Source organism: Mustela erminea, chromosome 3, assembly GCF_009829155.1.
Source record: "Mustela erminea isolate mMusErm1 chromosome 3, mMusErm1.Pri, whole genome shotgun sequence".
NCBI lineage: Eukaryota > Metazoa > Chordata > Mammalia > Carnivora > Mustelidae > Mustela > Mustela erminea.
The window spans coordinates 69,434,266-69,450,366 of record NC_045616.1 but is presented as its reverse complement, the minus strand read 5'-3'; the positions used below and the strand labels follow the sequence as shown (position 1 = coordinate 69,450,366).

At 38.0% G+C, this 16,101-nt stretch overlaps 1 protein-coding gene across 10 annotated transcripts in view; it reads left to right on the top strand.

Moving 5' to 3' along the window:
- Positions 1–16,101, top strand: part of MAST4 (microtubule associated serine/threonine kinase family member 4) — a 552,196-nt gene that overhangs the window by 429,557 nt on the left and 106,538 nt on the right. For all 10 annotated transcript variants that reach the window (XM_032336083.1, XM_032336081.1, XM_032336082.1 and 7 more), the window contains one exon: positions 2,668–2,756. In XM_032336083.1, the coding sequence (XP_032191974.1) occupies positions 2,668–2,756 (89 nt within the window). The remainder of the gene's footprint in view (positions 1–2,667; positions 2,757–16,101) is intronic.

Sequence of the window (16,101 nt, the reverse complement as noted above, 5' to 3'; positions counted from 1 at the left end):
GGTATTTTGGGGTTAAATACAATCTAAAATTCCTCTTTACCCTAAGGATTTTAGCAATAAATAAATTTATTTGTGAGGCCAAGGCACTACTTCATGCGTATGGAGATGTAATACATAGGAATCTGTATTTTTATAAAGTTTGGTTTTGTATTTCATGTTAAAAGCTTCCTGTTTGATTGTTGAGAGATTCAAGTCTATTTAATTTTAATACTGTCTCTACCTTCATGCTCAAGATCATAGAGAGGTTAGAGAAGACCGTTCCAACTTTGATTGTTCGTAACATTTGTCAATAAGATATGCCTCTGATTATTTAAGGTTTTGTATAAAATGTTCCCTCTGCCTTGTTTTTAACTTTTTCCTTGTTCCCATATTCATAGATGAAGAATCCTTTTTTCTTTTGCTCTAAATTGCATTCATAATCATTAGTTTGTAAAGATTACTGTCTTTTTAGAGAGTAGGCAAACAAAGGATGAATGTAATTTAAACTTACCATATTTTTATACTTTGTATTTTAATGTTTTTTACAGTAAGCAAACAAGTGTATTCTATTTCTGGGTTTTATTTAAAGATTTCTTTGTGATTCTTTTTTTTTTTTTTTAATCACATTTTTAAAATCAGAACTTTCCTGCCTTTTCTTGGTAGGCTTTAAGTAACTGACATAATTTTGAAAATTTCTTTTGTTTTTCTTTGTTTTAAATTTAAATCATTGTCTATTTATTTTGCCCATAGTAGTGTACTAGTCATTCTATATGTTTGTTGGGAAGATTCAATTTTTTAAGGTTTTCTTCAAGAAATACCATTTTTTAGATTTTAAGTTCTTATGTTTCACCTGTATCCCTCATTAGGTTACTATTTCTATTGATTTACATTTACTGAAAACTTTATTTACGTATATAAACATTAGTAATTGAATGTCAAGAGAAAATCTTCATAAGTGATTTAGATCAAATACTAAATGTAAAAAATAATACAGCCATCTTTCTAGCAGTTAACTCATATTTCAGTTAATTTGGTTAAATTAACAAATAACTTGGCTGAGATTTCCAGAGTATAAATCTGTCATTTGTAATTTCTTTTATTAACATTAACAAGATGATATGTTTACTATTCCTGTATTGGAATGAAAGAAGACATCAATTTGAATTAACACTAAATAAATTATAAAGTATCTTTTTAAAACAATCATACTATCTGATTTAATGATTATGAATTTTGAATTTAATAGGTCATATATAGTTCTTGATAGATGAGTTGATAGTATCACAGTCCACCTTTATAATTAAGTATCAAGGGTCTATTCTTAATCAGCAATTCTTTAAGGCTAAACGTGATCTTAATTACACTCACAGAAATGCTAAGGGATGTTGATTGCTTCAGTAAGGAAAATAAAATGATGCAGCCTGACCTTAACAAATTATAAATAAGGGAATGTTGACAAATGATAATAAGCAGCAAACTTTTAAGGGAGAGGATTGGTTTCCAAGTCAATATTGCTGAAAGAAATTGAGTTTGGTCTTTAAATGTATTATTTGAATATTGAGAAATGTTCCTTTCAAATATTCCGCGCAAACTCTCAAATATGTCTATGGTATCTAATTTGGAAGTCAGGTGAAAACATCTCTTTGAAGCGCCTGTTAAAACAGGTATATTCTGAATTCAAGAAGAGATTATGATAAACCTTCAGTGGTAGTTGAGGGCAGCCCAAGTGTAGGAGGATAGAATGACAGTGCCCTGAACCTTACTATAGGTGAATTTGGTGAGGTGACCTGCTGGATTTTACTCCCCTTTTTCTCACTGCTTTACTGCTAATAGAGAATGCAGTGCCAGTCTGCACTGAAGGAAAAGTACATGAAGGGGAGATCATTTTCACGTCACCATCAGCCAGTTTCATGTTTATCCTATTCTTTGCTGCTTGTGAGAGTTATCTGCGAATCCAAATATGTATTTTATAACTTGGTCCAGGCAGAAACAGGAAAGAGTAGTTGCCCTTTGCCCGAATGTAACAGGTTGTTTCTATTGAGTGGGTACCCAGGATAAAAAGAGTAGGTAGTGTGCCTTTGGCAAAAGGCTTTCACTATTATTGTAATACCAACTAGGGTCCATTTTTATGATTCCAAAATATTTACCTTATTGAGGAATTTGAGTGGAGTATTCAAGATGAAAAATGAATCAGTAGTGAAATACATCTTGGGCATCAGCTGCTCTATTGACAAAAGGCACAAATAGGAAATTTGTCTAAATAATTAGATTTTTAATTAGTGTATCATTGTAAGATGAATGTCATTGCGCTTCACTGCATGTAATTTTGTATTAGAAATTTCATGTCAACAGAGATGCTACCTGTGGTTTGCTGATTTGAATCATTAATTTATCACTTGGGTATATGGCGTGTCACCTATTTGCAGTCGGGAGCAGAAAGAAGGCATTTAATTACAACTTCACTGGTGGTGAAACATATTGATGGTGTTATGCAATATGAATACATTATATTTTCTGATATTCAGGGGGCAGCCACCCCTCAAATATTAGTTGAGTGTATATTAACTTGCAAAGCTTTAAGCCGCAGCCTGAGCAGATAGGTTGCTGAACCTCTAGTATCTGTGTATATTGAATATTCCTGGACATTAGTGACGTTATATGTGCTTTTTTTGTTTTTCCTTTTCACAGTTGCCGAACAAGCAACCGGAAAAGCTTGATAGGCAATGGACAGTCACCAGCACTGCCTCGACCACACTCACCTCTCTCTGCTCATGCAGGTAACGACTTAACCTTTCTTGAGTTGTGTCTTCCTTCTTCTTGCTGGTTCTTAAAATAATCCAAGCATTTTGAAATTCAGGTGTGGCTTTCCCGCTTATCTTGGTTTTCCTTTTGTTTTATCAGTACTTTGTTCTTTCTGATAAGTTAGCCCAAACCTCATCCTCTCTTTCAGAGTGTTTGGACACTGAAATTGAGAAGTTTTTTTTATATGGGATCCTTTTTCAGTTATTGATTTCTCCATTTCTAAATCTGTGGATCCTGCAAGACAGGTTTCTATGTTGGGATTATCTCTGGGTAATGCAGATGTGTTAGTTCACATGAAGAGGATCAGTGTTCAGAACTCTAGGGAAGGAAAAATACCTTTTTCCCTGCCCTTTTATGTTCTCCACTGGGAACCTTCTAACCCAAGACAGATTAACAAGAGAAGAGCAACAGATTTATTTAATGAAGATGTCTATGACACAGGAGCCTTCATGAGGGAAAGGAAACCCAGAGACATGGTTGAACTGAGTGAATTGATGCTAGGTTTGAGGAAGAGTGAAAAGTTGTGCAAGGAAAGGGCAGAAATGAGCTAACTCTAGTAAACCGGGGCAAACTGAGCAAGAGCTGTACATTTGCAATCTCTATCCATTGTTTTCAGGAATCAAGACGCTCCTTTGCTTTAGGTGCAGATCCACAGAACCTTCCTGCACATGCCATTTCTCCTATTTCTTCAGCTTAAAATACTGTTGGTCAGGATGCCATATTTTGAGGCTATGTGTCTTAACCTCTTTCAGAACCATTCAGCATTTATTCTCCCTAAAGTTGGACTTACCCGTTACTTACATTCCCTGTTACAAATAATGCTGCTAGTAACAGTCTAGGATATATCTTCTCTAGTATGTGTGCAAGAGTTTATCTCAGATCTTACCTGGAAATGGCTTATTTATTACATCTATAATCATTATAGGGATAGGGAAGATTAAGAATGAGTCCTTGGCCTCAAGTACCAATTATAAGCAAGGTTATAGCCATATTAGAAAAACTGTGTAGTGAAGATTACTGTGAATGTTGGGGTTTTTTGTTTTTTGTTTTTTGTTATTTTTAATTATCCGTGATGTTGTGAGGTAGAGAAGGGTTCATTCCAACCAGGAAAGTATGGGAGAGTTTGAAGGAGCCACTTAGTCAAGATGCTGAAAGCCAAGCAAGACTCGGGCTGGTAGAAATGGGGTGAGAGAAGAGGAATTGCCAGTGTGGCTGGAGTGGGGCATGCTTGTTGGATTGTAAGAAAACATGAAGGTGGAGAAAGAGGTGGAAGAGAGTACAAGGGATTTGGATTTTGATTGCCTTTCAAGGATTTGAGGAGGATCTGTGTTTTGAGAAGCTGTCTTGAGGATTGTGAAGGATGACGGGTGGAAAGGATGGATGAGTAAGCCTTAAATCATTGTACTCTGGTAGAAGCTCTAACCCCAGTGGGCTTTCAGATGATACTCATTTCCTATTTAAAAATAGGGCTCTGACTCTTTCCTGAAGGCAGTCCTTTTGCTCAGGGGTTGCTTTCAAATTGAGATTGGGAGTTAACAGTAACCGGTTTGGGGAGAAGAAACAAGAGAGAGAGAGATAGTTGCCCCTTAGGAACAAAACTTTATTTTCTCTTTAGTAATAAATAAAAGATGGCAAAGCAAAAAAGGTAAAACAAGAGTTGATTAAATTATGATACTAAAGTAAGACCATGGAAGTTCAGAGATACCATTCTCAGATAGAACTTGCACGTAGACACAGGAGGGCATGGTCTAGACTCTTCGTAGCCACACTGTAATAGCTAAACATCTGAAGCCCCCTAAGTAGCTTTCGGTTGAAAAATGGGTGAATGAGTTGTGGCATAGTCATCACAGAACACTGTGCACAAAGGAAGTATTAACACCACGCCTGTCTGCATGGACGCAACTCTGAGAGTGTTGGACAGCAAAAGCCAACTTGCAAAAAAAGTTAGTTGAAACCATTCATGTAAGGTTAGCATGAAGCTATAAACAGTATTTTGTTTAGGGATACCCACATATACTCTTAAACATGTATATACATTTCTTTTAAGCGCCTAAAGGAAAACATAATCCTTTTAAAGAGAGATTTCATGGTAGTAATTACCTCTGAGAAGGTGTGAGGGAGATATCGCTGGGGGAGGGGGAAGCAGTTGGTAATAGTGAATTTCCACAACTCCTTGATGACCACCCAGCTACTTCTGTCATTACTGTTTATACCATGGAGATGTATATTTACATTATTATCAAAACAGTGAAAGGTGACAGAGGGGCAAGCAAGGCCAAATACCTACTTGGGGCTGGAATTCTATCTTTTTTTTTTTTTTTTTAAGAGTTGCAGTCTTGGGGCGCCTGGGTGGCTCAGTCGGTTGAGCTTGGGCTTGGGTCATGACCTCAGGGTCCTGGGATCAAGTCCCACATCGGGCTCCTTGCTCGGTGGGGACCCTGCTTCTCTCTCTGCCTGCTTCTCTGCCTGCTTGTGTGCTCTCTCTCTCTGTCAAATAGATAAATAAATAAAATCTTTAAAATAAAAAAAAAGAGTTGCAGTCTTGTTTTTTTAGAGAGAGAACAAATGTACGTGTAGGGCAGTGGGGGAGGGCAGAGGGAGAAGGAGAGAGAGAATCTCATTCAGACTGCACACCCAGCATGGGGCCTGACGCAGGGCTTGTTCTCATGACCCCGAGATCATGACCTGAGCTGAAGTCAAGAGTTGGACGCTTGAGCGCCTGAGCTACCCAGATGCCCCTGGAATTGTTTCTTTACTTTCATCCTGAAGAGATGGGGCAATATAAACAAGTGCTAAGTGTATCATGAATTTTATTTCTTATGTGTAATTCAGTAGTGATTAAAAACTTCAATCCTATTCCTCTCTGTAGTGTTCTGTAGTAATTGTACCCTAGTTTATGTGCCCGCTGATGAGTCTTTTTATTGCTGTGATTTTCTTCAGTGCTAATATTGAGAGTAGAGAAAATGTGGTGAAGACTTTAATGATCCTTTTAATTATTTTTCTTTTTCTCTATGTAGACTTAGCTTGAATTCTTTTCTCTTCAGACATAATCGGAGGAGTAGGCAGAGAGAAGCCTGTCTGTCAGGTTCTGACGGCATTTTCCCTCAGGTCGAAGAGCCAACAGGTTTTTATTTGCTCAGAACCTGTAGAACTCTGTCAGACTTAATTTGTGAGACATGGTATTTGTCACAATCTGGTAGTTTCCTATTTATGTATAATAAGAGGAGGAAATGTAAATTAAATAAAGACCAGTCCTCCTGTCTTGATGATGGTAAATGCCTGCCCACTCACCTTGCCTCATAGCCTCTTCCTTCCCGTTGCTGTCTTCTGTGTCATGTGTTTGAGACAAAGAATGCCAGAGAGAATTCCCAACTGTCTTTACAAAACACAAGCGAAAGAAAAACCACCATCTTTCAGTGCTTACTGACCCAAAGATAAAGTTAGACTTTTTATTTATTTATTTATTTTAGGTCAGGCTTATGTGAATCAGGCCACTCATCGCTGACACATGAATTAATCCCCTGTCAAATGAATTGTTAGAGATGAGAACGTGAATTCACTTGTGTGGATGTGTCAGTAGGGCTCTAAGGAAAGAGAGCCCAGCATAGTGTTCTGGAGCTTATCTCTATGAACAAAATAGTGTTTGTTGAGAGCGAGGGATTCCTGAAAGAGCAGTGAATAGGAGTCCCATTAAAAAAACAAAACAAAGCAAAACAAAAAAACAAAGGCAGAAAATCACAGGCTCCTGGTTCTGGGAAGATTTTAAGCATGAAATTTAATCCAGAGGCTCCAAAGGAAAAGACTAGTGTATCTCCCCTAACATGAAGATTTCTCTGTAGTAAATAAAACCAAAAGGAAACGAGTGTGAGAAATCTTTTTATGCCCGTAATAGATAAGTATCTGATTGCCTTAACACAGGCACAAAGAGCTTGTATAAATTGATAGGAAAATGGCGAATGCACCCAAGATGTCAATGGCACATCATAGAAAACAGATCAAAATGTCCCCCCAAAAGTATGAAATGATTCATTGCACTCGTGAGAGAAACGTGAGCCATAGTAGAGTATCATTCACCTGACATATTGTCAAAAACTATAAAACTGACAGACTCCAAAGACAGCAAGATTGTAGATAGAGAAAGAGGTCCTGCCACGTGACATCAGTATCAATGATGTGACTGGTGATGCCCTTTTGGTTGTAGCAGTTTGCCCTGTTGGTGAAAACTGCAACTGCATTTACCCTTTGGCTCAACCAGTTCATCTCTAGGAAGTAATCTAGTGAAATTCTCGCAAAATAACAGAAAATAACAAGGCTAGTGACTTGTAAATCACAGATGGAAAGTAAAGTTATTACCATTTCATCATTTAACATGTCCTTCAGTAGGGGACTGGTTTTGTGGAAAATGATTCAGACGTACAGCCCAGCACTGCATGGTTTTTAGAGAGAGATAGACTTTCATGTTCTGATATTAGACTGATGCTCAAGATGGGTGGTTAAGTGAAAAAATACACTGTGTAATTTTCTACGTGTGTGTGTGTTTTAGACAGCATAGATGCATATAGGCACACTTGTATATCATGCATATTCATAGGCAATTTTGGAAGGAGAAAGGAGAGACTTAGCACTGTTAATCCTTGGGGACTAGGAAGGTAGGGAAATTAGCATACAGTGGTTTTATACTAAAATAAGGCTCTAAAAATAAGCCAATAAAGAAAACAAAACAATACCCACCTTAATTTTCTCTTGTAGTGTAATAAATTACCAAAAATGTACTGGCTTAATACACTTAATACAGTGTCCGTGTATTAATTTTATGCTTCTGTGGGGCAGATATCTGGGTACACTTGACTTGCTTGAGCTCAGGGGATTCTCAAGCTATCAGAAGGCCAAAATCAAAGAAAGGTGGGAAGTCCCAAGTTCTTAGTTCCCGAGGACCCCTCACCCAGTGTTTCTGCTTAGAGTATCATAAGTCCAAAATCAGAGTGTCTGTTGGGCTGGGCTCTTATCTGGAGACGAGGAAAGAATCTGCTTCCAAGCTCGTGGAGGTTGTGAACAGATTCACATCCCTGCGAGTAGAGGAATGAGATCCCTGTCTCATCTTGACCATTGGCCAGAGGCTCCTTTCACCCTCTGGAGGCTACGGTCCTCTCCCTGCAAGCCTCTGCCGGCACAGCCAGTCCTTCCCATGCTTCAGGTCTCTAACTTTGCCTGCCATCAGCCAGAGCACATTTTTTCTTTGAAAAGGCTTATCTGATTGGGTAGTGACTCTAGGCCTTTTAAGTCCTAAGAGCATACGTTGCCCCCTTCCAAAATACCTAACCTTTTGTGTCTTCAGAAGTTGTTCTTACCAGGAATTTGCAGGTAACTGTTGAGATTCATTTATAAGAATGTTTTTGGAAGAAAAGATGGAAAGGAGTCTCACGTTCCTATTGGACAATGCTAGGAATTGTTACAGACAGGAAATATCCCTAAGGTTAGGTTAATATGTTGTTGGAAAAAGGTTCATAAATTATTTTATAATAATGAAGTACCTCATGTCTGAAGGGTGAGTCACTGGCTTATTTGTTGCCGCAATGTTCACCAGGCCCTTCTTCAAAGCTGTAACTGAACTAAAGGGGGCCTGTAGAGGCAGAAATAATCAGAGAACCAGAGAGCGTCTATTCCACGGAGAAACTTAGAACACACGGAACAGCACTGGGATGGGCGCATGGGGGTTGGGCAGCACAACAGACCATTGCTTGTCCCTCTCGTGTGACTAGTCCCTGTGGACATTGTGGTTCATGTTTCATCATCTTCCTTCTTCCCCACCTCTTGGGGGCCAGGAGACGTGGGCTTAACGACCCACTGCATGCATTAAGAGGAGAAACTATGAGATACCATGGGTATTTTTTTAGTAGGGTTTTTCTCAGTTCAGAAAATGGTGAGTACCTTCCTCTTTGGGACTTGTTTTGGAGTTTCTTCTTGAGCCCCACAATGAGAAAGGGTGTGTCCACTTTACAACGTGCATTTGTGCTGTATTGGTGTTCTCATTCATCAGGTGGGACTCTGAATAGGACTGAGGTACACGCAGGGGTTTCTACAGACAGGTATTGCTGATGCAAAGAATTGGAAGTGAGTAGTCTGGCAATGAGATAGAGACAGGGAAAAAATAAACACTGTGGAGTTCAGAGAAGATAATCTGGGGTAGAACAGGGGAGCAAGGGTTCCAGGGTGCCAGAGGTGTCCCTGAGAGCATCCCCAGTGTTGGTGGGGAACTTTGTCTCTACATACTGTGCCGAGAATGGGAACCCTAAGCTTGGAAGGTGTGCAGCTGGGCAATAACGGATTTAGCAAAACCTGAAATGTGGCTGCTGAGTGGCAACCACGTCCTTAATCGGCTTACTAACATCCACATGATGCGGTGCCATTTTAAAGAAGAAGTGTAAAATCTCCTAAGAAATGCAACAGGACACATGTCCGTGATTCTGATCTTCCAGGCTGGTGTGGCTAAAAAATAAAATGGAATATTCCGATTATTACAGTGAAAACTGATAGTTTGTAGGAAAGAGGAGAAATGTCATGGAAGATAGGAATATCCTATCAAGTTACGCAACCACTTGCTAACATTTTATTTCTTGTCCTTTTTCCTGTGGGTGTGTGAACATGGGTATATGTGTGCATGTGGCTGTTGAAGTTTCTGTGTTAGTGCACCCTTGCCAGCGCTCATGGTATAGAGTTTTAGGTTCCACAATATAAGCCAAACAATATCATAGTATTTTTTCCAATTTAATTGAGAAATAATTGACATAGAACATGATATTAGTTTCTGATGTACAACATAATTTGGTATTTGCATCTATTGGGAAGTAAGTTTAGTGAACATCCATCCCCTCATGTAGGTTTCACTTTTTTTTTTTTTTTTTAAGATTTTATGTATTTATTTGAGAGAGAGAAAGAGTGCATGAGCAGGGTGAGGAACAGAGGGAGAAGCAGACTCTTTGCTGAGCGAGGAACCCAATGACAGGCTCGATCCCAGGACCCTGGGATCATAACGCGAGCTAAAGGGAGACACCTAACTGATTGAACCACCCAGGTGCCTCAAGGTGATACATTTTTTCTTATGATGAGAACTTCTAGGATTTACTCTCTTAGAAGCCTTAATTATACAGTACAGTTTTGTACAGCAAGGTGGGTTTAGTTAACATTACATCCTGGAATTTATCTTAGAGTTGGAAGATGGACCTTTTGTATTTCTCAGAATTATTTCGCTTAGCATAATCTCATGATCCATTCATGTTGTTGCACTTGCAGAATTTCCTTCTTTTTTTAATGGCCGATTAGTAGTCCTGTAATTATACGTATACCACATTTTGTTTATGTATCCATCTCATGATGGACACTTAGGTTGTTTCTATGTTTTAGCTATTATAAATAATGCTGCAGTGAACATATCTTCTTAGTAACTTTGTTTCCTTCAGATAGACACCAAGAAGTGAAATTGCAAAATCATGTGCTGTTTCTTTTCTTTTTTTTCTTTAACACTATCATTGTTGTGTGTGTTTTTTTTATTAACATATTATGTATTATTTGCCCCAGGGGTGTAGGTCTGTCAATCATCAGGCTTACACACTTCGCAGCACTCATCATAACACCTACCTGCCCCAATGTCCATAACCCAACAGCCCTCTTCATTGCCACCCTCTCCCCAGCAACCCTCAGTTTGTTTTGTGAGATTAAGAGTCTCTTATGGTTTGTCTCCCTCCCCAGTCCCATCCTGTTTCATATTTTCCTTCCCTACCCTCCAAACTCCCCACTTTGCCTCTCAAATTACTCATATCAGGGAGAGCATATGATAATTGTCTTTCCCTGATTAACTTATTTCAGCGTAATACCCTCTAGTTCCATCCACAGTGTTGCAAATGGCAAGATTTCATTTATTTGGATGGCTGCATAGTATTCCATTGTGTATATATATATATACCACATCTTTTTTATCCATTCCTCTGTAGATGGACATCTAGGTTCTTTCCATAGTTTGGCTCTTGTGGGCATTGCTGCTATAAACATTCAGGTGCACATGCCCCTTCAGATCACTGCACTTGTATCTTTAGGGTAAATACCCAGTAGTGTGATTGCTGGGTCGTAGGGTAGATTTTTCAACTTTTTGAGGAAAAAGTTGTTTTTTTTTTTTTCAGAGTGGCTGCACTAGCTTGCATTCCTGCCAACAGTGTAGGAGGATTCCCCTTTCTCCGCATCCTCACCAGCATCTGTCATTTCCTAATTTGTTAATTTCAGCCATTCTGACTGGTGTGAGGTGGTATCTCATTGCGGTTTTGATTTGTATTTCCCTGATGCCGAGTGATGCTGAGCACTTTTTCATGTGTCTTTTGGCCATCTGGATGTCTTCTTTGCAGAAATGTCTGTTCATGTCTTCTGCCCATTTCTTGATTGGATTATTTGTTCTTTGGGTGTTGAGTTTGATAAATTATTTATAGATATAGATATCTCTTTATCTGATACGTCGTTTGCAAATATCTTTTCCTATTCTGTCAGTTGTCTTTTGGTTTTGTTGATTGTTTTCTGTGCAAAAGCTTTTGATCATGATGAAGTCCCAATAGTTCAATTTTGCCCTTGCTTCCCTTGCCTTAGGTGATGTTTCTAGGAAGAAGTTGCTGTGGCTGGGGTTGAAGAGTTGCCACCTGTGTTCTCCTCAAGGATTTTGATGGATTCCTTTCTCATATTGAGGTCTTTCATCCATCTTGAGTATATTTTTCTGTGTGGTGTTAAGGAAGTGGTCCAATTTCATTCCTCTGCATGTGGCTGTCCAATTTTTGCAACACCATTGTTGAAAAGACTATCTTTTTTCCATTGGACATTCTTTCCTGCTTTGTCAAAGATTAGTTGACCATAGAGTTGAGGGTCTATTTCTGGGCTCTCCATTGTGTTCCATTGATGTATGTGTCTGTTTTTGTGCCAGTACCATACTGTCTTGATGATGACAGCTTTGTAATAGAGCTTGAAGTCTGGAATTGTGATGCCACCAACACTGGCTTTCTTTTTCAACATTCCTCTGGCTATTGGAGGTCTTTTCTGGTTCCATATAAATTTTAGGATTATTTGTTCCATTTCTTTGAAAAAAAAATGGACAGTATTTTGATAGGGATTAACGTGTATTAAACGTGTAGATTGCTTTAGGTAGCATAGTCATTTTCATAATATTTGTTCTTCCAATTCATGAGCATGGAACATTTTTCCATTTCTTTGTGTCTTCCTCAATTTCTTTCATGAGTACTTTATAGTTTTCTGAGTACAGATTCTTTGCCTCTTTGGTTAGATTTATTCCCAAGTATCTTATGATTTTTGGGTGTAACTGTAAATGGGATTGACTCCTTAATTTCTCTTTCTTCTCTCTTGTTGATGTATAGAAATGCAACTGATTTCTGTGCATTGATTTTTATATCTGACACTTTACTGAATTCCTATACAAGTTGTAGCAGATTTGGAGTGGAGTCTTTTGGGTTTTCCACATAAAGTATCATATCATCTGCAAAGAGTGATAGTTTGACTTCTTCTTGCTGATTCGGATGCTTTTAATTTCTTTTTGTAGGCTGATTGCTGAGGCTAGGAGTTCTAGTACTATGTTGAATAGCAGCGGTGATAATGGACATCCTTGCCATGTTCCTGACCTTAGCAGAAAAGCTCTCAGTTTTTCTCCATTGTGAATAATATTCGCTGTGGGTTTTTCCTAGATGGCTTTGATGATATTGAGATATGTACCCTCCGTCCCTACACTTTGAAGAGTTTTTATCAAGAAAGGATGCTGTACTTTGTCAAATGCTTTTCAGCATCTATTGAGAGTATCATATGGTTCTTGTTCTTTCTGTTATTAATGTAACGTATCACATTGATTGATTTGCGGATGTTGAACCAACCTTGCATCCCTGGAATAAATCCCACTTGGTCATGGTGAATAATCCTTTTAATGTACTGTTGGATTCTATTGGCTAGTATTTTGGTGAGAATTTTCGCATCTTTGTTCATCAAGGATATTGGTCTGTAATTCTCCTTTTTGGTGGGGTCTTTGATTTTGGGATCAAGGTAATTCTGGCCTCATAAAATAAGTTTGGAAGTTTTTCTTCCATTTCTGTTTTTTTGGAACAGTTTCAGGAGAATAGGTATTAATTCTTCTTTATATGTTTGGTAGGATTCCCCTGGGAAGTCATCAGGCCCTGGGCGCTTGTTTGTTGGGAGATTTTTGATGACTGTTTCAATCTCCTTATGGTTTTGGGTCTGTTCAGGTTTTCTGTTTCTTCCTGGTTCAGTTTTGGTAGTTTATATGTCTCCAGGAATGCATCCATTTTTTCCAGATTCTCAAATTCGGTGGCGTATAGTTGCTCATAATATATTCTTATAATTGTTTGTATTTCATTCATGTTGGTTATGATCTCTCCTTTTTCATTCATGATTTTATTAATTTGGGTCCTTTCTCTTTTCTTTTTGATAAGTCTGGCCAGGAGTTTATCAATCTTATTTATTTTTTCAAAGAACGAACTCCTAGTTTCATTGATTTGTTCTATTGGGGTTTTTTGTTTGTTTGTTTTCTATTTCTCTGATGTTTATTATTTCTCTTCTCTTGCTGGGTTTAGGCTTTCTTTGCTGTTCCTTCAACAGCTCCTTTAGGTGTAGGGTTAGGCTGTATACTTGAGACCTTTCTTGTTTCTTGAGAAAGACTTGTATCAATATATCCTTTCCTCTGAGGACCACCTTTCCTGTGTCCCACAGATTTTGAACCGTTGTGTTTTCATTATCATTTATTTCCATGAATTTTTTCAATTCTTCTTTAATTTCCCAGTTGACTCATACTTTCTTTAGTAGGATGCTCTTTAGCCTCCATATATTTAAGTTCTTTCCAACTTTCCTCTTGTGATTGAGTTCTAGCTTCAGAGCATTGTGGTCTGAAAATATGCAGGGAATGATCCCAATCTTTTGGTACCAGTTGAGACCTGATTTGTGACCCAGGATGTTATCTATTCTGTAGAATGTTCCATGTGCACTCGACAAGAATGTGTATTCTGCTGCTTTGGATTGGAGTGTTCTGAATATATCTGTGATGTGTGTCTGGTCCAGTGTGTCATTTAAGGTCTTCATTTCCTGTTGATCTTTTGCTTGGATGATCTGTCCATTTAAGTGAGGGGGGTGTTAAAGTCCCCTACTATTATATTATTATTGTCAATGTGTTTCTTTATTTTTGTTATTAATTGGTTTATATAGTGGCTGCTCCCATGTTAGGGGCATAGATATTTAACATTGTTAGATCTTCCAGTTGGACAGACCTTTTGAGTATGATATAGTGCCCTTCCTCATCTCTTATTATAGTCTTTGGCTTAAAATCTAATTGATCTGATATAAGGATTGCCACCCCAGCTTTCTTTTGATGCCCATTAGCATGGTAAATTGTTTTCCACCTCCTTTAAATCTAGAGTTGTCTTTGGGTCTAAAATGAGTTTCGTGTAGACAGCATATCAGTGAGGTTTGTTTGTTTTTTGTTTTTTGTTTTTTTTCCATTCTGATACCCTGTGTCTTTGGATGGGGGCATTTAGCCCATTTACATTCAGAGTAACTATCGAAAGATATGAATTTAGTGTCATTATATTGCCTGTAAAGTGACTGTTACTGTATATTGTCTCTGTTCCTTTCTGGTCTACTACTTTAAGGCTCTCTCTTTGCTTAGAGGACCCCTTTCAATATTTCAATATTTCATTTCAATATTTCAGTAATTGGTTTGGTGTTTACAAATTCTTTTAGTTTTTGTTTGTCCTGGAAGCTTTTTATTTCTCCTTCTTCTTTTTTTTTTTTTTTTTTTAAGATTTTATTTATTTATTTTACAGAGAGGGCACAAGTAGGCAGAGAGGCAGGCAGAGAGAGGTGTGGGGAAGCAGGCTCCCTGTTGAGCAGAGAGCCCAATTTGGGACTAGATCCCAGGACTCTGAGACCAAGACCCGAGCTGAAGGCAGAGGCTTAACCCACTGAGCCACCCAGGCACCCCTCTCCTTCTATTTTCAAAGTAGCCTACCTAGCTGGATATAGTATTCTTGGCTGCATGTTTTTCTCATATAGTGCTCTGAATATATCATGCTAATTCTTTCTGACCTGCCAGGTCTCTGTGGATAAGTCTGCTGCCAATCTAATATTTTCACCATTATATTACAGACTTCCTATCCCTTGCTGCTTTCAGGATTTTCTTTTTGTCACTAAGACTTGTAAGTTTTACTATTAGAAGATGGGGTATGGACCTATTTTTATTGATTTTGAGGGGGTGGTTCTCTGTGCCTCCTGGATTTTGATGCTTGTTCCCTTTGCCATATTAGGGAAATTCTCTACTATAATTCATTCCAGTATACCTCTGCCCCCCTCTTTCTTCTTCTTCTGGAATCCCAATTATTCTAATATTGTTTAGTCTTATGGTATCACTTGTGTCTCAAATTCTCACCTCGTGGTCCAGTAGTTGTTTGTCTCTGTTTTGCTCAGCTCTTTTTTTCTCTGTCATTTGGTCTTCTGTATCACTATTTCTCTCTTCTGCCTCAATTTTCCTAGCAGTAAGAGCCTCCATTTTTTATTGTACCTCATTAATAGCTTTTTTTTATTTCAGTTTGGTTAGATTTTAGTTCTTTTATTTCTCCAGAAAGGGATTTTATTTCTCTGGACAATGTTTCTCTAATATCTTCCATTCCTTTTTCGAGCCCAGCAAGCACCTTGAGAATCGTCATTCTGGACTCTAGATCTTACATATTACCAATGTCCATATCAATTAGGTGCCTAGCCTTCAGTACTGCCTCTTGTTCTTTTTTTTTGTGGTGAGTTTTTCAGCTTTGTCATTTTATCCAGATAAGAATATATGAATGAGAGAATAAAATACTAAAAGGGTGGCAAAGACCCCAGAAAAATGTACACTAACCACATCAGAAGAGACCCCAAATCGGTAGGAGAAAAAAGGGGGTAAAAAGAAATTTTAAAAAAAATTTTTTAAATATATGTATGTATTAGACTGGTAAATAGAACAGAGCCACCCACTGGTTTGGGGTGTATTTTGATCTCTTAGAAGAAACTACCTCCCAAAATTTTAAGGAAAGTAAAAACTTCTATATATATACAAAAATAAGGGTAAACATGATGAAGTGACATAATATGACTGTAAAGATGAAAATTAAGCAAAATTCTAAAAAAGGAATTGATAAAATTTGTGGGAAAATGAATGAAAAAAAAAAAAAGTGGAGAGAATTTACTCAGCCTGGAGACTAGAACAAAGCCCTGTGTTAGATTGAGGGTCTATTTTGATCTATT